Source organism: Piliocolobus tephrosceles, chromosome 12 (genome assembly GCF_002776525.5).
Source record: "Piliocolobus tephrosceles isolate RC106 chromosome 12, ASM277652v3, whole genome shotgun sequence".
Classification (NCBI taxonomy): domain Eukaryota; kingdom Metazoa; phylum Chordata; class Mammalia; order Primates; family Cercopithecidae; genus Piliocolobus; species Piliocolobus tephrosceles.
The window spans coordinates 96,021,519-96,046,545 of NC_045445.1; the positions used below are offsets into that span (position 1 = coordinate 96,021,519).

The 25,027-nt window shown below is 48.7% G+C and overlaps 1 protein-coding gene and 1 pseudogene across 2 annotated transcripts in view; one reads left to right on the forward strand and one right to left on the reverse strand.

The window, feature by feature from the left end:
* IQSEC2 (IQ motif and Sec7 domain ArfGEF 2) overlaps nt 1–25,027 on the forward strand; it is a 105,110-nt gene that overhangs the window by 23,721 nt on the left and 56,362 nt on the right. Inside the window, exon 2 of the mRNA XM_031936600.1 lies at nt 15,350–15,379. Coding sequence (XP_031792460.1) covers nt 15,350–15,379 — 30 coding nt within the window. The remainder of the gene's footprint in view (nt 1–15,349; nt 15,380–25,027) is intronic.
* LOC113222440 lies at nt 6,845–7,397 on the reverse strand (annotated as a pseudogene). Its single transcript, XR_003308396.1, has one exon. The product of XR_003308396.1 is annotated as a 40S ribosomal protein S13 pseudogene (transcript).

Consider the following 25,027-nt stretch of genomic DNA (forward strand, 5'->3'; position numbering starts at 1 on the left):
CAATGTCCATCAGTGACAGACTGGATTAAGAAAATGTGGCACATATACACCATGGAATACTATGCAGCCATAAAAAAGGATGAGTTTGCATCCTTTGTAGGGACATGGATGCAGCTGGAAACCATCATTCTTAGCAAACTATCACAAGAAGAGAAAACCAAACACCGCATGTTCTCACTCATAGGTGGGAACTGAACAATGAGATCACTTGGACTCGGGAAGGGGAACATCACACACCGGGGCCTATCATGGGGAGGGGGGAGGGGGGAGGGATTGCATTGGGGAATTATACATGATATAAATGATGAATTGATGGGTGCTGACGAGTTGATGGGTGCAGCACACCAACATGGCACAAGTATCCATATGTAACGAACCTGCACGTTATGCACATGTACCCTAGAACTTAAAGTATAAAAAAAAAAAAAATAGGGTGGGTCATCCTTGTAATCCTAGCACTTTGGGAGGCCTAGGCAGGTGGATCACTTGAGGCCAGGAGTTCGAGACCAGCCTGGCCAATATGGTGATTCTCCATCTCCACTAAAAATACAAAAATTAGCTAGACATGGTGGTGCACACCTGTAATCCCAGCTACTTGGGAGGCTGGGGCACGAGAATCACTTGAACCTGGGAGACACAGGTTGCAGTGAGCCGAGATTGCGCCACTGTACTCCAGCTTGGGTGACAGAGTGAGACTCTGTCTCAAAAAATAAAAAATAAGAAAAATAAATAAATAGTAACTTTATGATTATTTGGATTATTATAAGGCAGAATATGCTAAGGCCCAAATAAAGTCTGCTTGTTACTTTATTATGATTATATGACATATAGTATTTGCTTATGATTGAAAGGAGCATGAGGTTAGGGAAGGTATTCTCTAAGAAGGCAGCTTTTGACCTCATCACTCCTTGGATCAAGCCTCCCAGGGGCTCCCTGGCAACTACAGAATGAGGTTCACGCTGTGCTGCCTGGTATTCGAGGCTCTCTTGGTTGTAATCTCTGCCTTTCTTCTCTTCAAAATGTAAATGTGAAGTGATACTTGTCTCTTTATTTCCTGAAAAAGACATGTTAAAAGTGATAGACAAATATTTCATTTGAAGTATATAGCAATCTTCCTCATCATTGTCATCATCATCAACATCATTTTTATCATCCCAGAACCTCTACAGTAAGTTGTGTTAAACAAGGACTATAGGAACAATAATCACCCGCAAAAGGATAGCCAGCCACTGAAACCACCATGGCCTTCATTTTGCCATTTACCTCCATCTTTGCTTTCAAGATTGTTTGGCTCCATTACTAAAAGTGATTCCAGTATCTGACAAACTTTCTGATTTATCCTATGGTTCTTTTTTTTTTTTTTTTTGAGACGGAGTCTCACTCTGTTGCCCAGGCTGGAGTGCAGTGGCCGGATCTCAGCTCACTGCAAGCTCCGCCTCCCGGGTTCCCGCCATTCTCCAGTCTCAGCCTCCCGAGTAGCTGGGACTACAGGCGCCCGCCACCTCGCTCGGCTGGTTTTTTGTATTTTTTAGTAGAGACGGAGTTTCACCATGTTAGCCAGGATGGTCTCGATCTCCTGACCTCGTGATCCGCCCGTCTCGGCCTCCCAAAGTGCTGGGATTACAGGCTTGAGCCACTGCGCCCGGCTGTCCTATGGTTCTATTTCTTCTTTTTAAATAATCTTCATGAGACTTTCTTGCGTGACACCATTACCTCATCCACCTCTTCTCTATACTTTTTGTCATTACCTCATCCACCTGTTCTCTATACTTTTTGTCATTTCTGGGTCTGATTCTTGACTTCCTTAGAAAGGAGTTTTCCTCTCTACCTGAATCATCTTTCTTTTTCTTTTTTTTTTTTTTCTGAGACGGAGTCTCGCTCTGTCGCCCAGGTTGGAGTGCAATGGCCGGATCTCAGCTCACTGCAAGCTCCGCCTCCCGGGTTCGTGCCATTCTCCTGCCTCAGCCTCCCGAGTAGCTGGGACTGCAGGCGCCCGCCACCTCGCCCGGCTAGTCTTTTGTATTTTTTAGTAGAGACGGGGTTTCCCTGTGTTAGACAGGATGGTCTCGATCTCCTGACCTCGTGATCCGCCCATCTCGGCCTCCCAAAGTGCTGGGATTACAGGCTTGAGCCAGGGCGCCCGGCCTCTGAATCATCTTTCTTTTTTTTTTTTTTTTTGAGACGGAGTCTCACTCTGTTGCCCAGGTGGAGTGCAGTGGTGCAATCTCGGCTCACTGCAACCTCCGCCTCCCAGATTCAAGCAGTTCTCTGCCTTAGCCTCCCAAGTAGCTGGGACTACAGGCGTCTGCCATCACGCCCAGCTTTTTTTTTTTTTTTTTGTTTTTTTAGTAGAGATGGGGTTTCACCATCTTGGTCAGGCTGGTCTTCAACTCCTGACCTTGTGATCCACCCGCCTCGGCCTCCCAAAGTGCTGGGATTACAGGCGTGAACCACTGCGCCTGGCTACCTGAATTGGCTACCTGAATCATCTTTCAAAAGGTTTTCACTTTCACTTTCTTTTTGTTTAGACGGAGTTTCGCTCTTTCACCCAGGCCGGAGTCAAATGGCACGATCTGGGCTCGCTGCAACCGCCGCCCCCCAGGTTCAAGCGATTCTCCTGTGGCAGCCTCCTGAGTAGCTAGGATTATAGGCGCCCACCATCATGCCTGGCTAATTTTTGTATTTGTAGTAGAGATGGGGTTTCCCCATGTTGGCCAGGCTGGTCTCCAATCCCTAACTTCAGGCAATTCACCCGCCTCGGCCTCCCAAAGAGCTAGGATTACAGGCGTGAACCACTGTGCCCGGCCTACTTTCACTTTTTACATTGTCATGAACTTGAACTTGGGAATCTTTACCTCCCCCTAGTGCTTTTCTCCTTCCTCGCTGTCACAAGTAGGTCTTCGCGCCACTTGTGGTTTAGGGAAGTGCTTGCATGCTCCTTTGGGTAAGGCTACAGCTCCACTCATTCCTCAAGCCACTCTGTTTCCTACCTAACCCTACACTCAAGTTGTACTGAACTATGTAGAGTTTCCTAAGCATGTCAGGCTTCTTTATGCTTCCATGCCTTTATTCTGACTGTTCCTATGGCTGAATGCCTTTTTTTTTTTTTTTGACAGAGTCTCACTGTGTTGCCCAGGCTGGAGTGCAATGGTGTGATCATGGCTCACTGCAACCTCTACCTCCTGGGCTCAAGTGATCCTCCCACTCCAGCCTCCCGAGTAGCTGGGACCATAGGCATGGGCCACCACACCTGGCTAATTTTTTGGTTGTTTGTAGGGACAGGGTCTCCCTATGTTGTCCAGGCTTGTCTCAAACTCTTGGGCTGAGGCCGTCTTCCCGCCTCAGCCTCCTGAGTATCTGGGACTATAGGTATACACCATCATGCCCGCCTAATTTTTGTATTTTTGTAGAGACAGAGTTTTGCTTTGTTGCCCAGGCTGGTCTCAACCTGGGCTCAAGCAATCCTCTCACTTTAACCTCTCGAGTAGCTGGGACTATAGGCACACACTAATATGCCTGGCTAATTCTTATTTCATTGTAGTGACGGAGTCTCACTGTGATCCCCAAGCTGGTTTCAAACTCCTGGGCTCAAGCAGTCCTCCTGCCTTGGCCTCCTAAAGTGCTGGGATTACAGACATGAGCCACCATGCCTGGCCCCAAATGCCTTTTTACCCTTGTCTACATGGCAGATAACTAGTTAACTGTTTTTTTTTTTTTTTGACACAGGGTTGTGCTCTGTTGCCCAGGCTGGAGTGCAGTAGCATGATCATAGCTCGCTGAAGCCTCAAATTCCTGGGCTCAAAGTGATCCTCCTGCCTCAGCCTCCCTAGTAGCTGAGGGAGGCCTAGAAACTTATTTCTCTCTGTTGCCACCACACCTGGCTAACTATTCAAATTTGAAGGACATCTAAGTACCTCACTCACGCTGTTCCAGGCACTTGGAAACAGTGAGCAAAATAGACAAAACCTCTGCTTTGTGGAGCTGAGATTCTAGTGTATGGATGTCTGGGATGGGCGTGGAAAAGAAACAAATAAACAGGAAGACACATAATATGTCAGGTAGTGGTAAGTGCTATGGGGAAAAATAAAGCTGCACGAGCCTGGGGAGTGCAGAAGGCCCAGTCAACTCCACCACAGCCAGTGTTTGCACAAGCATTATTGAGCAGCATTTTCTCATTTAAGCATTTTCCAATGTTATCACATATTCTTTATGGCCATAATCCTCCCAACAGCCCTATCATATTAGTGCTATTATTATCTCCATTACATTGATGAAGAAACTGAAACTTAGGGTCGTAAATTGCATAGCTAGGAGAGGCAGAGCTGAGACTCAAATCCAGGCCTGTCTGATCTAAAGCCTGGACTCATAACTACTGTCATTCTACAAACCTCAACACAATTCTCTGAAGTCAGAATTATTATGCCTATTTTATAATTGGGAAACTGAGTTCAGAGAGGAGAATGGATTCATCCATGGGTTGCACAGCAAATGAATGGTGAACCCCGATCTGTGAAGGCTAGGGCCTTCTACAAACCCTGGGGCCTAAGGCTCTATAGACTTGCCTGCTTCTGCATTTCTAGGGCCCAAGCAAGTTATCAGTAGAAGCCCTTGGCCCTCCACGCTTCTCTTCCCTCCCATAGTTCATATGGAGCCTTGAGATATGTAGATACCCCAGCCAACATGTCCAAGCCCTGTCTATCTCCCCTTCCCCTTAGGCCACTCCTTGGGCCTAACAGATGGACCTGGGTAATAAGACCATGCAATTCCCGAAAGTAAGCCCAAGAAATTTAGGCAAGAAATTCTGAGGTCCTGGGTGCTTGAAGTGCAGCCTAGAAGGGACAGGGCCAAAGATCCTGATGGGTCCTGATGGCATTACAGACATTTTGCCTGATGCAGAGTGGCCCCTAAAGTGTGGGCCCCAGTGTAGGGCCTTCTGTTTATCAGTACAACCCGTGAGATTGCGATTCGTAATAGGCTGGCCTCCAAGATCCTCCTCCTTTGACTTCCTAAGCTAGGTCCTACTTTGCAGGGAAGGGAACAAGGGGTGTTCTGTGGACCTGGGCCTTCAGAGGCTCTGGCTGGTGAAGAATGGAGCTCTCCCAGCAAGCCCTGGTGGACGTGTGCACTGATTCTTATTCCCCCCACTTCACAGTATTTTGTTCCCAGTACTCTCAGGCTACTTAACCAATTTAATTTCTTAGTAGCTTTTTTAAATTAGGAAATTTAGAAAAACTAGGAAAAGTAGAGGAGAAAAACATTACACATAATTACAGCACCCAGCGGCAGCCACTCTAACAATCGGGTGTATTGCCCTTGTTCTCTGCATTTTTTTCATGTAGTTGAAATGATTTTACACATACAGTTTTTTTTCTTGATTTTTCCATTTGCGCATTTCCCCATGTCATTGCATATTCTTCATAACCATCATTTTTAGTGGCAACTGATATACCACGATGGACTTAATCATCCTCTTAATGTAGGGTGTTGCCGGGCGCGGTGGCTCACGCCTGTAATCCCAGCAGTTTGGGAGGCCGAGGTGGGCGGATCACAAGGTCAGGAGATCGAGACCACGGTGAAACCCCGTCTCTACTAAAAATACAAAAAATTAGCCGGGCGAGGTGGCGGGCGCCTGTAGTCCCAGCTGCTCAGGAGGCTGAGGCAGGAGAATGGCGTGAACCCGGGAGGCGGAGCTTGCAATGAGCCGAGATCGCGCCACTGCACTCCAGCCTGGGGGATAAAGCGAGACACCCTCTCAAAAAAAAAAAAAAAAGTATAAAAATGTAGGGTGTAGAAGCTGTGCCCATTTTTTTTCACTGATTTAGATCATGCTGCGATAGGCTTCCTTGCACACACAGCATCAAAGGAACTTATATCTTTTAGGGAATTGATCTTATATGGGGACAATTGTATTCAGCTTATTTCCCTTTCTAGATGGTCCCTCTAGCTAGGTCCAATTCATTTTTTTAGTCATTCATTTATTCATTAATTTCATCACCACATATTTACTCCATACACCTGGAAACCAGACTGAGATATGCAGGTCCAAGCAGGAATGAGACAGAGTGCCTGACTACCAGGAGCTCCCAGTCGCTGGGAGAGTTAGCCATGGAAATAGACAATTTCAGAATAGTTTGATCAGGGCCGTGATGGAGGCAAGAAAAGGATACTGTGGGAGAACAGAGGAGGGGCTCCTAACCCAGTCTAGGGATGTTAAGATACGCTTCTTGGAAGAGGTGGTGCCTAAATGAGTCATGGAGGATGAATAGGAGTTGGCTGGAATAAGAAAGGGAGCTTCCTGTTAAACACAATGAGTTGGATAAACTTATTTCTCTCTGTTGCTTTCCCAAATCTCATTAAAATATGAAAAAAGGAATAAAAAAGGTAGAAATACATAAAGTCTGGGATGCTGACCAGAAGTAAACTATTCTAATCCCAGCAGTGCTCAGGATTGAGAGGTACTGAAGGTACATCCTCGGAAGGCAGGATGAAGTATGGACCTGAGAATGGGAATGTTGAAAATCTTTTCTGTCTGGGCACAGTGGTTCATCCCTATAATTCCCCCACCACTTTGGGAGGCCGAGATGGGAGGATTGCTTGAGCTCAGGAGTTTGAGACCAGCCTGGGCAACATAGTAAAACCCTGTCACAAACGAACAAACAAACAAACAAACAAACCAAAGATTGGCTGGGTGTAGTAGCATGTACCTGTGGTTCTAGCTACTCAGGAGGCTGAGGTGGGAGGATCGCCTGAGCCCAGGAGGTCAAGGCTGTGAGCTATGCTCACACCACTGCACCTAGTCTGGGCAACAGAGAGAGACCTTGTCTTAAAAAAAAAAAAAGTCTTGTTTTTTTTTTTTTTTTTTTTTTTTTTTTTTAGTTAAACAATCATTTTATTGCTTGAGTCCACAGACAAATTTATGCGACCAGGGCAGAGGCTGTGGATGATTCATATTTCCAATTGGGAGGGAGGACTCGCTTGGTCTTATAATATCGAGCCAAACGGTGAATCCGGCTCTCTATCAGAATCAGACGGAATTTAGCATCCTTATCCTTTCTGTTCCTCTCAAGATGCTTTCGAACAGCAACTGCTTTCTTAATTAAATGGTAGAGATCTTCAGGAAGATCAGGAGCAAGTCCCTTAGACTTAAGAATTCTTAAGATTTTATTGCCTGTCACAAAACGTACTTGTGCAACACCATGTGAATCTCTCAGGATCACACCGATTTGTGAAGGAGTCAGGCCCTTCTTGGCCAGTTTGTAAATCTGCTCCTTCACGTCGTCAGATGTCAACTTCAACCAAGTGGGGATGCTGCGTCGATAGGGCAAAGCCGACTGGGACAGGCCCTTCCCGGGAGCATGCATGCGACCCATGATGGCGGCGGTCAGACCAAGTCTTGTTTTTTTGGTCCTTCCCCAACCCCATCCAGACAGCGAGTCCCCCACTCCCAGCTGCATCCCTGCAGATGGAGGTTGCTTCTTTGGAGAAAGTGAAGTTAAGAGGCTTTGACTTGAAGTCACCAAGTACAGTGGAGGATGGGGTGAAACAGGCCTGCAGGCAAAGGAATCTGCAACCTGAAACAGTGGAACCCCAACTTCCTTCCATTTAAAACAGTGGGACTCCAACCTCCTTCCACTCCCCCACTTCTAGGACACCAAAGTCAGGTACACAGATGAGATCAAAGGATTGTTCTCTGGGGAAACTGAAAGGCCCCAGAAAAAAAGGCCTCCAAAAGCTGACACTTGGAAGTCTTCTAACAAAAGAACAGGCTTTCAGCCCAGTGATTTGATAGTGAAGCCCACCACCTGGCAAGCCCCACCTGCACACAGAGCTTCCACGCAGCTTGCAGCTTGGTAGTGTCATGGGAACTAATCAAGGATCACCAGCCAAGGACCCTTAAGATAGGTATATTTTATTTTAATGTAAACTAAACCTCAGTACACTGGGCCAGGCATGGTGGCTTGTGTCTGTAATCCCAGCACTTTGAGAGGGCTGAGGTGGGAGGATCACTTAAGCCCAGGAGTCTGAGACCAGCCTGGGCAACATAGCAAGGCTCTAAACCAAAAAAAAAAAAAAAAAAAGAAAAGAAAAAACCTCAGCATATGTTTTTAAAAACCCCAAGCTCGGCCGGGCGCGGTGGCTCAAGCCTATAATCCCAGCACATTGGGAGGCCGAGATGGGCGGATCACGAGGTCAGGAGATCGAGACCATCCTGGCTAACACAGTGAAACCCCGTCTCTACTAAAAAATACAAAAAACTAGCCGGACGAGGTGGCGGGCGCCTGTAGTCCCAGCTACTCGGGAGGCTGAGGCAGGAGAATGGTGTGAACCCGGGAGGCGGAGTTTGCAGCGAGCCGAGATCCGGCCACTGCACTCCGGCCTGGGCAACAGAGCGAGACTCCGCCTCAAAAAAATAAATAAATAAATAAATAAAAATAAAAAAATAAAAACCCCAAGCTCTTGGTAGCCAGAGATGATCAGATAGTCCAAGGCTATTTGAGGAAAACTATCAACTTGGAAGACAGATTGAGAAAGCAAACAAATAAACATAAAAAAGGAACTTGGAAGGTAATGAAGGGAGGAGAAGAAACCTGGGACATTAAAAATAGTGAGAGCTAAAATAAAAATTTCAGCAGAAGGATTAGAAAAATAAAAGGTGAGGAGATATCCTAGGAAGCAGAATAACAAGACAAAGGGACAACAGAAGAGAAAAGATGAGAAAATTGAAGGATCAGTTGAGGAACTCCAACAGCCAACAATAGGAGTTCCAGAAATAGAGAATGGAGGGAACAGCAGGAAGGACATTCTCAAAGACATAATACAAGAACATTTCCTAGAACTGAAGGAATGAAAACTCCTGCTGAGTACCCAGCAAGATAAATGATAAAAAGACCCATGCCAAGATACGCCACTGTGACATTTCAGAATACCAGGGATTGAAGGGAAGATCCTAAAAGCTTCCAGAGAAAAGACATCATATACAAAGAATCAAGAAAAGGAATTACATTGGACTTATCAATAGCAACACTGGAAGCTAGGATATGATACAGCAGTGTTCTCAATATTCTGAGGGAAAAGAATTTCCAACCTAGAAGTCTATACTCAGTTGAATGATCAATCAAGTATGAGGGTATGTAAGATCTAAAGGTTTTAAGTCCTATGCCTCCTTTCTCAGGAAGCCCTGGGGAATGTGCTCCTGCAAAATATGGGCATAAACTCTAAAAAAAAAAAAAGCCACGGAATCTAGGAAACAGAAAGTTCAATGCAAAGGAGAGGTGAAGGGAATTCCTAGATGATGGAAAAGAGAGAGGTTCTTTTTTTTTTTTTTTCCGAGACAGAGTCTCGCTCTGTCATCTGGTCTGGAGTGCAGTGGCGCGATCTCGGCTCACTACAACCTCCGCCTCCCAGGTTCAAGCTATTCTTCAGCCTCAGCCTCCCGAGTAGCTGGGATTACAGGCATTCGCCGCTGCGTCTGGCTAATTTTTGTATTTTTAGTAGAGACAGGGTTTCACCATGTTGGCCAGGCTGATCTCGAATCCCTGACCTCAGGTGATCTGCCCACCTCAGCCTCCCAAAGTGTTGGGATTACAGGCGTGAGCCACCACGCCTGGCCTGAGAGAGAGGTTCTTAGGGCAACATCTGGGCAGGCCTAGAGAGCAGCCAGCCTAGGTTGCAGGAGGAAGGTGGGTGTTTTTAAGGGAAACAAAGAGTAGGATGGATTACCTGATATGTCAAAGCATATTGAGAGGAGAATTGCACTTCTGACAGTTTGGGGAGAATTGATCATTTGTATGAAGAGAACTAAGCTGACAAAAAAATAATGCACAGTAATCAGGCTGGGCACGGTGGCTCATGCCTATAATCCCAGCACTTTGGGAGGCCGAGGTAGGTGAATCTCTTGAGCTCAGGAGTTCGAGACCAGTCTGGGCAACATGGCGAAACCCCATCTCTACAAAAAACACAAAAATTCTCCAGGTGTGGTGGTGCATGCCTGTAGTCGCATCTACTCGGGAGGCTGAGGTGGGAGGGTCACTTGAGCCCAGGAAGTTGAGGCTGCAGTGAGCTGTGATCGTGTTACTGCACTCCAGCCTGGGCAACAGGATGAGGACCTGTCTCAAAAAAGAAAAAATATAGACAGTAATCAATAGCAGGGAAAATAAAAAGTTGTACGGGAAAGGAAATGTAATCATAGTATGTCATATGATTAATCCATTATTAGTATCAATGCAGTCATAATAATGTAAACCACCAGCCTAGGCAACATGATGAAACCCCATCTCTACAAAAAATACAAAAATTAGCCAGGCATGATGGTGCATGTCTGTAATACCAGCTAATTGGGAGGCTGAGGTGGGAGATACTGCTTGACCCCAGGAGGCAGAGGTTGCAGTGAGCCGAGATCGTGCCACCGCACTCCATCCTGGGTGACAGAGCGAGACCCTGTCTCAAAAAAAAAAAAAATGTAGACCACCAATGTTGATTTAACCCAAACTTTGTGATATAACTCTGATGGTGGAATGAGAGGAGGGCACAGTTATTCAGTTGCAGGACAGTTGGAGTGAATGGAAGTGGTCACTGCACAGCATTTAGGCTGGGTACAGTGGCTCACACCAGTAATCCCAGCACTTTGGGAGGCTGAGGCAGGATTGCTTGAGCCCAGGAGTTTGTGGCCACCCTGGCCAATATAGTGAGACCCCGTATCTATTTAAAAAAATAATAAACATGGTTGGGTGCGGTGGCTTATGCCTGTAATCCCAGCACTTTGGGAGGCTGAAGTGGGCAGATCACTTGAGGTCAGGAGTTCGAGATCAGCCTGGCCAACATGGGGAAGCCCAGTCTTTACAAAAAGATACAAAAATTAGCTGGGCACAGTGGCACATGCCTGTAATCCCAGCTACTCAGGAGGTTGAGGCAGGAGAATGGCTTGAACCTGGGAGGCAGAGGTTGCAGTGAGCCGAGATCATGCCATTGCACTCCAGCCTGGGCAACAGAGTGAAACTCCATCTCAAAAAAAAAAAAAAAAAAAGTTCCTTTAGCAGTCAGTGTGAGAAAGGAGCTGTCCACAAAGACATTTGCAGTTAGGTGTAAGGTGATATTCAGGAGAGACAGTGCAAGGCTGCTTTGCGGCTAGTTCTCAGCATTTGGAGAGACCCGCATGATTTCTGGGCCAGGGCACCTGTCTCTTTTTCCTCAGGACACTCTTGGGAGGAGCCCTGTTCATAGTTGCCCTTCAAGTTTCATTCTTAAAAAAATCTACTTCTGGGCCAGGCATGGTGGCTCATGCCTGTAATCCCAGCACTTTGGGAAGCTGAGGCGGGCGGATCGCCTGAGATCGGGAGTTCGAGATCAGGCTGACCAACATGGTGAAACCCCCATCTCTACTAAAAATACAAAATTAGCTGGGCATGATGGCAGGTGCCTGTAATCCCAGCTACTCAGGAGGCTGAGGCAGGAGAATCGCTTGAACCCGGGAGGCAGAGGTTGCAGTGAGCCGAGACTGCACCATTGCACTCCAGCCTGGTGACAGAGCGAGAGTCTGTCTCAAAAAAACAAAACAAAAAAATCTACTTCTGTTGATGTCCAGTCTCCTTTCTGTGGGAGACATGATCTTTTAGGCATGTTATTCAGATTCTGGCTTGAGGACCAGTCTGTGATCATTGAAGTTACTCCACATATCTCATTTCTGATGCATTTTGTATTTATTTAATTAGTTTTTGCTTTCATGGACAACCTTCTTGATCTAATTTCAGGTTCCTGGGAAGAGGCACCGTATTGTTCCCCAGTTACTGCTTATGGATGGCTTGGAGCATGGCAGGCAATCTAGTCAAGAGGCAAGGGCAGAAACTCCAACACAGCAGCTCCAGGGCCTCCGTTCTTTTCAGCCATTCTGCTCTGTCTTCCCCATAAGTCCCCAAAAGGCTCAGGAACTTTCAATATTCTGCCATTTGTTCTCCCATCTTCCAAATTGCTTCTTATACCTGGAAGAAGCAACATTAAAGTCCCTGGTCAGATTACATGCCTGTTTTTGATTCAGAAAATATGGTTACTATCCTCAAAGCTCCAACAAGTTACTGTTTATTGGCCATCACTACTGAGGATGGGAGTTGGCATATCCAAATCTCTTGAGAATCCTGAGGCCTAAGCGGCCTTTCATTAAGAGAAGTCTGGCCAGGCGCAGTGGTTCACGCCTGTAATCCCAGCACTTTGGGAGGCCAAGGCAGGTGGATCACTTGAAGTCAGGAGTTCGAGACCAGCCTGGCCAACATGGCGAAACCCTGTCTCTACTAAAAATACAAAAATTAGCAGAGTGTAGTGGTAGGCACCTGTAATCCCAGCTACTCAGGAGGCTGAGGCAAGAGAATCACTTGAACCTGGGAGGCGGAGGTTGCAGTGAGCCAAGATAGTGCCATTGCACTCCAGCCTGTGCGACAGAGCGAGGCTCTGTCTCTAAATAAATAAATAAATGGCTGTGGGGAATAGGAGGAGAAAGCGGTCTCCTTTACTGACATGGATTGATGAAGAGGGATCTAGTCCTTGGGTCTATTGCTTCTCCTTGCAGACAGCAGAATCTAGTTGATAAAAGAGATAAACTTTGGGGTTCTGAAGAAATAGAATATTTTAAGACCTAAAGATCGCTTAGAACTCAACTAACACAGCCCCATCACTTTACAGGTGAAGAACCAAGGTCCAGAGGGAAATGATTTGTCCAAGTTCATACTGCCAATTAGGGAATGAGCCATAAAAGGACCTAGCATTCTTTCTACCACCATTCTTTTGGGAGGCATTCTGTACTGCCTCCCAAAAGAATGGTGGCCCAGCTTCATGACCATTGGGCAGGATATGAGCCTCTGAGGAGGTGTAGGATAGCACTGATGGTTGTTCTATACATAATGAATAATATGCTAAATGCATAAAAGGTGATGAACCCTGGGGTGAGCTGCACCCCCACATTGAGAGTCATATGATGCTGTGCACCCTCAAGCTAGTAAGAATCAGTCCATAGCGAGAATTGGCGAATTCCCCACTGCATCATGATTTGGAGCTCTTTTGCTCCCCTTTGCTGCCTTCTTGAGGGTTGTCACATATTCCATAGAAATACTTCTGGAGCAGAGATGCATTTCTCATAATCTCTCAGATGAAAGAGCACTGGAGAGGAAAGGTCTGTTGGTGCCTCTCTGGCTTGATATTGAGGAATGAAGATAAGCGAACTCACCCTCATAGTGCGTATGTGCCCGGCACTGAGCTTGTGGTATAGTGGAGCGTGGTGGTAAGAACATGAACTTTGGGGTTCACTCTGAGCTCCTCCACTTGTGTGACCTTGGACAAGTCATTTTGACCTCTCTGAGTCTCAGTTTCATCATCTTAAAATTGGACGAATAACCCCCACATTGCAGGATCAAAGGAGACAATGTACAAAAAGAGGCTAACACTATTGCCTGGTACATAGTAGGTACACATAGTTTGTTCACAGTGGTGGTGGGGGTGATTAGAAGTGTTGTTTAAACCCTTGGGTAGATTGGGGCAAGTGGCCAGTCCATGAGCTCCTTGAGAGGTTGTATTCCCAGGGCAGGGCCTGGTAGACAGCAGACTGAACACATGTGTGCTGGGTTTGGGGGTAGGTGGGTGGTGAAGAGATCGGCTTGCCTGGAGCAGAGGGTTAGTGTTAGGGAGAGAGGCTGAGAGGCTTGGCCTCAGTTCTTTAGGCATCTGGGGAGTCACTGAAGTCAGGTCCCTCAGGCCTTGTACCTGAGAATAATTGGGCCAGGCCTCAGAAGCAATCTTGTTGCTGCAGAGGGAGATGGAACATTTTAATAAATGTGATAAGGCACGCTGTGGCCCTGGTCCTCTGTTCCTTCAGGGCGCTGAGAAGGCTAAGGGTTGGTGCTACTGGCATCTGCTGAGCATGTACCATGTGCCGGGCACTGTGCCAGGCTGAGCCTCACAGCCACACCCCATAAAGGGAGTGACTCTCACCGCAGCCCACCCCCAAAGCCCCATTTTACAAGGCAAAGCACTGACACTCAACAAAGTGAAGTATCTTCCCTAGGATTCCATGGCTTGTGAGTAGTGGAACCGGGAGTGCTGTGGTTGCAGCACCCTGTTGCTTGCCTGCCCCACCTCGCCAGCGGGGCCTCCTTTCATTCTCTCAACAAATGCTTGCTTCTGAGGCCCACCTGCTCCTCTCCCTGTGTGTACCTATGTCATTTAGCGCTTAGCATAGGTGGACACTCCCCTCACTAAAGCCGTGTCTTGGCTCTCTCAGCTGAGGACAGAGTCTGTGCTGTATTCATCTCTGTGTCCTTTGCAGCATGAGCGAGGGTGGGAGTCCTGAGGTGAAGATGGAGAAAGATGACGAAGGGGAAGTCCGTGTCCCACACGCTCCCACTTTCAACTTCCATGGTCCTCTTCCGCCCCTTCCCTGCACGCAGTGGACACCAGCCCCACTGTCCTGATCCTCCCTCCCCTACACACACACGTGCGCACACACACACGTGTACACATGTGAGTGCACTTGCGTATACACGCTCACACTCTTCTTGGGAAGGCGTAGTGGAAGGGGAAGGGTATGGTTCAGATTTCACTCATTCCCTGGTTCCCTCAGTGATGTCCCAACTCCATTCTCTTCTCTTGCCCTTCTTTTGCCTCTAAAGAGGCCTCACAATGAAAACGGCAGACCAGTGTAGTAGAAAGGAGCCCAGCGGCTGACTCATTTATCCCCTCAACCTCGTTCCCTTTATCTGGAAAAATAAGCAGGTTGGACCAGGCAGTTGGCAAAGCCTCTTCTGTGGTGTTAATAATACCTGGCATTTGCCTACCGGGTTCCAAAGGGTTTAATTATCCCAACAGCCCTGTGAGGATCGGCCTCATGTCACAAATGGGGAGACTGAGGCTCAGACTCACAGAGGTGAAGTGACTTGCCCAGGTCTTGGGGCTGGTAAGTGGCAGAACCAATATCTGAACCTAAGTCTTTCTGTGTTTCAAGCTTGGGCTTTGCCCCTGCCCACGGCTGCTGGCTGCCTCGAGGAAAGCCACGCTCCTCACTGCGATCCACTAGGCCCCACATGGTTGGTTCCTGGTGCCTCTTTGACCTCACTTCTGACCACTCTTCCCCTTGCTCACTGCACCCCAGCACCACCGTCTTCCTCTCCATCCCTTCAGCTGGCGAGGCACTCTACCGTCTCTCAGCCTTGCACTTGCCATTCTCTTCTCTCTGCATGAAATACCCTTCCCCTCATTTTTGCGATGTGCATTAGGCCTCAAGGCCCCCAAAGCCACTCTACCTAGGACAGAGGGAGAAAAGTAGAGAGCATATACTGACTGTTTTGGTTTTTTTTCTCTGTTTCCCTTTCAGATCTGATGGTGAGAATTCCAGAACAGTCAGGTCAGTACCTGCTTTCTTTAGTACTAGTTGGGAGATGGGGCAGGGCCTGGGGTGGGGGCCTCTGGTTTGTAACTGCAGGATCCATGGGCAGGGGGAGGGGCCAACTCAAGGGTGTCTTCCCTGTTGGTATTAAGGGTGGCTATGGAGTGGGAGGGCAGTTGGGGGATGTGGCAGCTGTGGGGAGGGGGTTCAAGACTGTTCCTTAGTCTTTCTGACACTAGTTGACTTGGGGGCTTGGCTGAACACCATAGGGGCTCATAGGAGCTGCCCAGATGTGAAAGCTGAGAGGTCAGCTCTGGACCCAGGACCTTTTCCACCTTCTCCTCCCGGGGGAAGAGGGCATGATTGATGCTGAGCTTCCCTGGTCTAGCGTTCACATTCCACCCTGAATCTGTGCCAGCCCTGAGTAGTGGGATTTGAATGGACTCTGAATGTAACACATTCTAGACATTAGAACTATACATTATGGCGACAAGGAAAATTTTTTGTGTGTGTGCTTGGTTAAAAAAAAGTTTACAAGCTTTGGTACGTTTTATTTTATTTTATTTTTTGTTTTGTGTTTTTGTTTTTGTTTTTTGGTTTTTGGTTTTTTGTTGTTGTTGTTGTTGTTATTGTTGTTACTGACCCATTGGTAGACATAGTAAGCTTTAAAGATGTGTTCAATCTGCCAGTTGGGGAGGCAGGAGTAAAACTTGGGTAAAGGTAAAGACAAGGGACCTTCGTGCATTTCCCAGGCCTTACCCCATCAGAAGCTTCATGAAGGCAGAGGTGTCAAGTATAGGGATTAGATAGGAATGATGAGGGTGCTCAGGATAGGACCCACTCAGCGTTAACATCTAGGCTGGGGGCTCTGGGATAGGCCACTGAGCTGAGCTGAGCCCAGGCAGCAGAGGCACAGATGGGTACAGTCCTTCCCAGCCACAGCTGGCAGTAACATAATTGGCACCTTTGTGAAGAATAGAAAAAGATGTCCCATTCAAGGGCACCCCCTCTGAGTGGCTCCATTGAGCATAGCACGGGTTGGATATCAGCCCCTGTTCGTATCCTTTTGGCTGTGACCTTTTGTGCAAGGCACAACTTGCCCGACTCTATGCAGCAGCCCTGGTCCTGTCATTCAGGCAGGGGATATGGGCTGGGGACAGAGGATGCCAGCATACAGACAAAAGTGTCTAATGAGACACCCTCTGTTCTAGCACCCCAGACAGGGGATCTGGGGTAAACACACGGATACCCAGAGCCAAGATTGGGGCTGTGGGATGAACACACACAGGCCAGCCTTAATGTAATCAGTCCCTTAATGCAATCAGTCCCAGTGTCCAGGAAAGGGGTTTGTGACAAGACATAATTAGACCCAGCATGCAGCCAAGGAGCATGTCACGGGCACAGCTTGTCCTAGTACTGAGGAAGGCACCTGTCTAGCAAAGGGAATAGATCTCAGTGTCCCACCGTGGGTTTGGAGAGAGGCCACCTCAGCTGACCCCGAGCACGGGGCTCCTGCAAGCATCCCCAGTGATGTACCTGCTACTTGTTGAAGAAGAAGATTGAAAACATCTCTAGTTATCAGCTCTTCCCAGCAAGGAAGTTCCTGGGACACAGAGCTCAGGACATTTAATAATGAGCATAATCATAAGTCATGTGATGATATACATTTGGGCCTTTACAACTTACAGAAGTTGTCAGGGACTTTCTTTTGTTTGATCCTCCCAGTGACACTGTAGGTAGAACCTGGGCTGGCCTTATCATCGTTTTGCAGCTGAGGAAACTGAGGCTCAGAGTGGTTATAGGTTTTGCCTGCAGCCAGGCAGCTAATATGTGGATTCAGCTAATATATGGATCCTGAGCCAGGATTCAAACCCAAGTCTGCCTGGCGCCAACCTAGAGTGCTACCCATACCATCACCATGGGAGCTCTCGACAGCCTGGCAGATAATAATCATCATCCTCATCCTCATCCTCATCCTGATATTAGCAATTATAGCAATCATCATTTGTTCCTCACATACTAACAACTTGGAATATAATGCTCACAACAGCCCTAATGGGCATGGATTACAATCCCTGATTTACAGATCGGGGGAAGAGGTTCTGAGAGAGTCAGTGCCTTGGGCTGTCTGGTTCCAAAGCCAGCATTTAATTTATTCAGACACGCTTCCTGACATCCGTCCTGGGCCCACAGTCAAGGAGGCTATAGGGGCCTAGAGAAGTCAGCATCTGGGAAGCGAGGGTCAAACTCAGGCTATGGGAAGGGGCTAAAGCGTGGCGTGTGTGGGGCAAGATCTTGACAACATGGTGGGAAGGCAATTTGAACTTGCAACCAGGGCTGGGTAGGGACCCACTTGTAAATTTTTGAATCCGCTCCAGTTAGGGTGAAGGAGAGCTTCCTGGAGCAGGCAGTGTCTGAGCAGGGCTGTCAGGGACTGCCATGCAGATTTGCATAAGGAGGGTGTCCCCGGAGGTGGGATCAGCTTGTGGAGGAAAGCGAGGGGGGTGGGTTTAGAGACAGGGAGCGATCCGTGGGGCTAAAATAGAAGATTTAGGCAGGAAAAGCGCAGTAAGGTCAGAATGCGGGTCAGGGCTGGGTCACAGCGACCTTCTGCCATCAGTTGGGAGCTGGGGAAAGTTGGAGGAGAGAGGCGAGGCTCTGTAGCATAGGAAGGGCAGAAACATTGGATCCACGCACAGGCCTCCATTTGGGGGTAGGTTGCTTTCTAGTTATGTGACCGGACAATCTGTTCGTCTCTTGGAATCCCAGTTTCCTCATCTAATAAACGTCATGTGTGCGTGCATGCGTTTGTGGAAGGGGAAGGGCTAGGGGGGGTAGAAGAAACACCGAGGAGAGGCACTAGGCCTGGGCTTTTATGGGAACTGAATAACAAGGAGAGAGCAGAGTCGGTAGATTGCAAGCCACCCTTGGCATGACCCAGGCCTGAGGACTTCTAAGTATGGGGTGCCAGAGGAAGTGTGGTGTCTAATTAGAGCAGAACAGCTGGTGATGGCGGTGGGGGGTAGGCATGGGCAGAGAAAGGTGCCTGGACTTCTTGTGGATCCCTGAGAAGTTGTCACAGATCTGACCTAAAGGCACCTTAAGCCAAAGTCCAGAGAGGGATTGGCCACGGCTCGAGGTTACAAAGCTAGCTAGCAGCAGAGCCTGCTTCCTAGCTGTGCGCTCTTTGCAAAATCACTTAACTTCTCTGGTTCTTAGTTTCTCATGAGTAAAATGGAAACAATAGTCTTGACTTTTCTGGGTTGATGAGAGAACTTAAAGTAAAGCAACGCTCAGTGTGAAATAGTGGCGCAACAAACTGTAGTGTCCTCCGCTTTCCCCTAACCCAATCCGTTGTCATACGCTATGTAGTCAGGCTGGAAGAATGTGAAGAGGTGTAGAACTTGAAAATAGAGAGGGCAGGAGGGGCCTGATGAGGCCCTCACCAGAAAATGAGGGGGCCCAGGCCTAGAGGCACTGCTGCAGTGAGGGTCAACCTGAACTTGTTGGCTCTGAGGACCAGGCTGGGGTTGCTAGACACGCAAGGATGAAAGCGGGAGGAGGTGGCCTGTTGCTAGGGAAGGAGGGAGGGGGTGGGGGAGCTGCTGACACCCGCAGAGACAGGGACGTCCCTATGGCAACGGGAACCACTGCAGTTGGAGGAGAAGTGGGAGGAGGAGCCTCCCACTCTGGGCCTCGGTGCCCCAATCTGTCCTACAGGAGTTTGGATTAGATAATCTCTTGTTTTGACCTCTTGGCAATCTGGGATGGCCAAGACCTCATGAACGATCCGTGGCTCTCCCATCCACATGTCCAAGACACTACCCGTCCCCAGAGCCATCCAGCTGCGTCACCTCCCATGATGCCTCCCGTTTGGCTCAGCCTGCTTGCCCACCTTGCCCTGTTCCTACCACTTCCTTTGCCTGGAATCTTGCCACTAACTGCTTCCCAGTCTGGGGTTGCTGCAGACACAGATGAGCCAGCTCGGGTCAGCCCAAATGGGAGCGTGATGATGGGGTAGACAGTCATTTTGTAAGGACAGAAGTCTGGAGGAGTCAGAACTGGATTCTGACAGTGGGACAGAGGAGGAGGTACCTTTCCAGAAAGCTAAAGAAGGGCAAGAAGGGGTAAAAGATTTCTCTTCTCCTCCCCTTCCTCTCTGTGTTCTGCCACCGCCTGGCCCAGCCCCAGGAAGTGGGTGACCCCTAAACTGGCTGAGTGCCTGGTTGGCACCGAAATAAACTTGCCTTCTCTCTCTTCCCCTCCCCTTGCCTCTGTCCCCTCTGTCCTGGCTTTAATTAGCAGCCCTGGGGATGAGTCACTTGGCAGCTGGGGAGGGAGGCTGCATGGAGCTCAGTGAAGCTTCGACTCCTGCCCTGAGCCTTACGGGCAGCACCTCTGTGTTCACGCATGTGGGTGTGCACTGCTGCATGGCAGTGTGGCTGTGAAGAGCGAAGTGCAACACTGCATGCTGGCACGTGGCCCTGCATGTCAGGGGGTCTGCAGAGAACCATATCGGGTTGCTGCTGCGTTTGTTTCTGTGTACCGCTGAATGTCAGCATGCGTGAGCGTGTGGCTGGAGCGTGTGGCTGTGGTTGTAAGTGTCAGGGAACAAGGGAGCTTCTGGGTGAACAAACACAAATGCTGGACAATTGCATTCACCCCTCTCCACCTAAGCGTTCTTTATGCAATTTTGCTTACACAAACCCTGCACTTACACTCCCAATTTTCACTTGTCTTAGTCTGGGTACACTTTGTTGTGAGGAATGGAAGCCCACTCAAGCTAGCTCAAGAATAAAGGGCTAATGAGGGAGACTACTGTGAGGCTACATTTCACAGAATCTAAGAACAGTTAATGAAATACTGCCAGGCCTCACACCAACTGGAAGTGGGACCAGGAAGTCGAGGACCAAGGTTGCTGTCTCGCTCTCTGCATCTCCTGGGCCCATGTCTCATCTTTCTCCATCTCTCATGGCTTGCCTGGTCCCTGTCATCTATTTTTCTTTTTCTTTTTCTTTTTTCTCTTTTTTGAGATGGATTCTTGCTCTGTCGCCCAGGCTGGAGTGCAATACCATGATCTTGGCTCACTGCAACCTCCACCTCCCGGGTTCAAGCAATTCTCCTGCCTCAGCCTTCCAAGGAGCTGGGACTACAGGCGTGTGCCACCACGCCCAGCTAATTTTTGTATTTTTAGTAGAGACGGGGTTTCACCATGTTGGCAAGGATGGTCTCCATCTCTTGACCTCCTGATCCGCCCACCCCAGCCTCCCAAAGTGCTGAGATTATAGGCGTGAACCACTGTGCCCAGCCTATCATCTCTTTTTCATGGCCTTCTCTCTCTGGACCAGCCTCCTCTGCTTGCCCATGGCCTGACATGGCCACCAACTTGGAAGCTATGTGACCTTTTCCAGCTTCAGGATCCGCCCCTCCTGCCATTGAACTGCAGTGATCCTCCAGCCTGTTGGTAACACAAGGCGGCAAGGGGCCATGTGAGATAATTGATTCCCTTAGAATTGGATGAGAGGAGAGAGAAACACTTGGTACTTCGTGTTTCTTCTGCAGTAAGCACAGTTTTTATGTGTACCCAAGTGAGGTCAGAGCCTGGTCGGCTCAGAGGCAAACGCTTGTAAGATTGTTTTTGGTTCCGATTTTATAGCAAGATGACCTTTGCTCACTGTGCTTTCAAGTTCCATATCCTTGCATCAAAACATGCTGTTTTGTCTAAAAGTGCCCTCTTATTTTATGCCGAAAAAGCTTTTAAATGTACAGTGAATATTATTACCATTGCTACCAGCTTGTAATTTTTCGTCACCTCAGAGCAACTGGTATAAAGCTACTGATGGGACAGCTGCTACCCAGCTCTTGGTGGCCTCAAGAATTTTGACATTTTATGAGTTCAGTGACTGAATTTATAGTTATCTCCAGTGTATAATTACAAGTACACATTATCAATGTTATCAGCTTGACGCTGGAGCTTACTTTTCCATTGATACAAACCCTGCAGGTTTTACATTAATTACAGAGGGAATTAATGACCCTTTAGACAAGTTTTCACCTATGAATAAAGGGTCTGGAACCAGCCGTGCCGGTAATGACTGTTCTCCAGACACAGGAGCGATGTCCACAGCTCTGGCCTTGGCCCTGGCCTTCCATCCTCTGGCCGAGATTCGGGGCTTCCCACCACCTCCTCAGAGGCCTCCTGATTCTGGCCTGGCACACAGTAGGTGCTGTTACTTTTAATAAAATTGGTAGTTTTATTATTGCTGTTAAAGCCATCTTCCATATCTAAATGGTAAACCTAAGTGGGAGACATTATCCCAGGTTCTGGGCAGTCTCCTTCAACTCCCCCCCCCCGCCCTTTTCTCACTGTTCCAAATAGTAATAATTGCTTTGAGTCAGAAAATGTCTGCTAAATATCAGGTACTATTACAGAGCACTGGAGACACATTATCTTTAATCCTTGTGGCCACCCTGCTAAGTAGGGGTGACTTACAGGTGGAGAAACTTGAAACCTAGAGAGGTAAAATGACTTGCCTCAAGTTGTCCATCCACACATCCATTCATTTATTCCTTCATTCAAGGATTTATCCAGTGCCTACAATGTGCCAGACGCTGCTAAATGTGACTGATGGGGTGGTGAGTAACAACCCTGCTGTGATGAAGCCCACTGTCAGGTCAGGAAATAGACAAGGAGACAGACAATTACAGACAATTATAAGGGAAGTGCAGGGTGCTGTGGGAGCACCATGGAAATATACCCAACCCAGCCTGAGGGCCAGGGAGGCTTCTCCAAGCCGACATCTAAGTGGAAGCTTGGAGCATGAGCAGAAGTTAGCCAGGGGAGGGGTTGGCTGGGGCAAGGAGAAGTGCAGAGTGTTGCAGGCCAGAACTGCGAGAAGAGTGTTTGGCACCCACATTTGTGAAGAACTAAAGGAGTATCTGCAGTGAGATGGCATTGTCATGAGAAATGGTCTGGAAAGTGAGCGGAAGGCTTATCGGGAGGCTGGAACTGTGGTCCTGGTTGCTTAGGTCCAGAGCTGAGGAGCTGCAGGACCCAGCAAGTTTCCATGTGACAATCGTGGGCCTGGGAGCCTCCTGGGTCTGCCTGGCCAGCAGCAGGCCAGGATTCTAGTGGCCACAGTGCCCTCTAGTGTCCACTGGCCCACCTTGCAGCCTCCACCTCTGTCCATTGTCCCCCACCATGTGTGACCGGGTGCCCTGGTGCTGAGTGCTGGGGACACTGGGATGAACAAGACACAGAGCTCTCACAGAGCTCCTGACAGAGAAGGGGCAGCAGGCATCTGAACACAGTGTTGAGAGAAGAGCAGGGTGGAAGGACACAAGGGAGGTGACCCAACCTGCTTGGGTGGGGTCAAGGCAGGTTCCCAGAGAGCACAACATCTAGCTGACTTTTGAAGAACAAGGGGGAGCCAGCCAGGTGGGGAGATGACAGTGGGGGCACAGTGGGACAACAGAGGTACTATTACAGAGCATTTGCCACAAATTCCCTTTGATAAGGCTTGGAGCAGCAGAGTGTAGCTGAGAGTTGCAGGTGCTTCTCTCTGGGTGAGGTGCAGGTTGAAGGTGGGGAGAAGGCTGAGACTAGCTGGAGGTGTGGGATAGGGGCTAGCTCACGGAAGGTTCTAGGATGCCTGCCACCCGCTCATCACGGGCACTTAGCGAATGGAATCATGTAAGAAGCTTCCTTACCCTTTGGGATCACAGACCCATGCGAGGATCTGATCAAAGCTATAGGTGTTCTCCCCGGAAATTAAAGCTTTTCATACAACTTTAGGGGCTTCAAAGATACTCCCCACCCCACATGCCTGTCCACAAACCACAGGCTTCCAAACTGCTCTTCCTATAGATATAGAAACCTGCACGGAGGCCTCCAAGGCTCTGCATGCTGGGCCCCCACCTCCATCTCCAGTCTCACCTTTCTCCCCTGCACTTTCCCCACCCCACCACGTCAGCCTCTTCGGGCTTGCTGGAATTACCACCTCAGGTCCTTTGGCCGGGTTGTTTCCTCTGCCTGGAATGCTTTCCTACTGCCATCTCTACATTTTGCTCAGTTGAATTGCATTAGTTGGTGAATGTCTGTCTCCTCTCACTTGGATATAAGCTCTGTGAGAGCTGGACATTGTCTACCCTTAGCCACTGCTGTATCCAGCACTGGGGATAGTGCCTGGGCCACAGTATCTGTCGAATAAGCACGTGAAGGCCCTACCAGTTCCCCGTGGCTGGGTCAGGCTCCTCACCCTTCATTCCTTCCTCCCTTCAGACCCTGGTGGGTCATCATCTGAGTCTGTTCAGCATGCTCGGCTATGACTTAATTCCAAAAGTGGTCCCAGGTTCAGGGATATTTTCTTAGCAATCTTCCTCACCGTCCCTGAAACAAGCAGGCTTCCCGTGGGTCTCCTCTGCCTCTCTGGGAGAAGGGTCAGACTCTCTCAGGTTCAGGCTGAGACTCTTCACCATGTGCACACTTTGTCTACCTACCAAATCCCTACAAGAACTGTGAGGTAGGAATTGCCACTCCTCTTCTATAGATGAGCAAACTGAGCTTCAGAGGGCTTACCCAGCTAAAAAGTGACAGGGTGAGGACTTGTACCCAGCTTTACCAGGCACCAAAGTTTAGGTTCTTTGTCTCACCAGAGAGGGAAAGGGGCTTACCCAACGTCACACAGCATCATCCCTTAAAGCTACCACTACACTTTCTTTTTTTTCTTTTCTTTTCTTTTTTTTTTTTTTATTTTTTTTTATTTTTTGGACAGGGTCTTGCTCTGTCACCCAGGCTGGAGTGCAGCAGCGTGATCTCAGCTCACTGCAACCTCCACCTCTGGGGCTCAAGCGAGCCTCCCAAGTAGCTGGGACTACAGGTGTGCGTCACCACGCCTGGCTAATTTTTGTGTTTTTAGTAAAGTCAGGGTTTTGCCATGTTTCCCAGGCTGGTATCAAACTCCTGAGCTCAGGTGATCCACCGCCCCCCACCCGCCCCACTGCCCCCGGCCTCCCAAAGTGCTGGGATTACAGGCATGAGCCACTGCACCCGGCCCAGCACTACACTTAATGTCTCTCCACTCCTGCCAGGTCAAGAGAGTCCAGCTCTTAGGGCAATAACTACAAATGGGCACAAGGTGAAGCTGCTGCAGGAGATAGGAGAGTTCCTCAAGGAGAGTTAAAAAAAAAAAAAAAAAAAAAAAAAAAGGCAGGGGAGCTAAGGCCAGAGCCCTGAGGACCAGGGCTTTGAGGGGTGGGCAGAGGGAGAGGAGGCCACCAAGGACCCACAGATGCCAACGTTGTGGTGGCCCGGAGAGCCTCTCTCTCTCAGTAGCTTTGGCTTTCTTGAGAGGAACCAGCTGCCCCAGCAGGGAGGCCGGAAGGCTGGCCTGTTGCCTGTCAGCTTCTATTTCTTCTAGATCACTGGGCCCCTGGCCCCTCCCAGGGCCGCCTTCTGCTCAGAACAGCCAGGGGCCTGGGCTCCAGGGCCGAGAAAGGACAGGAGCACTTTGAGCTGGACCTGTGATATTCTCAGGAGCCCTACATCCTTCAAAGCTGAAAAGCTCTCTCCTTTCTCCAGTCCCGCCCATGTGGAGGACAGAGAGATTGCTGTAACAGGCAGGCAGGGAGCCAGGGCACCTGGAGTCTACTCTGACTTGCTGCATG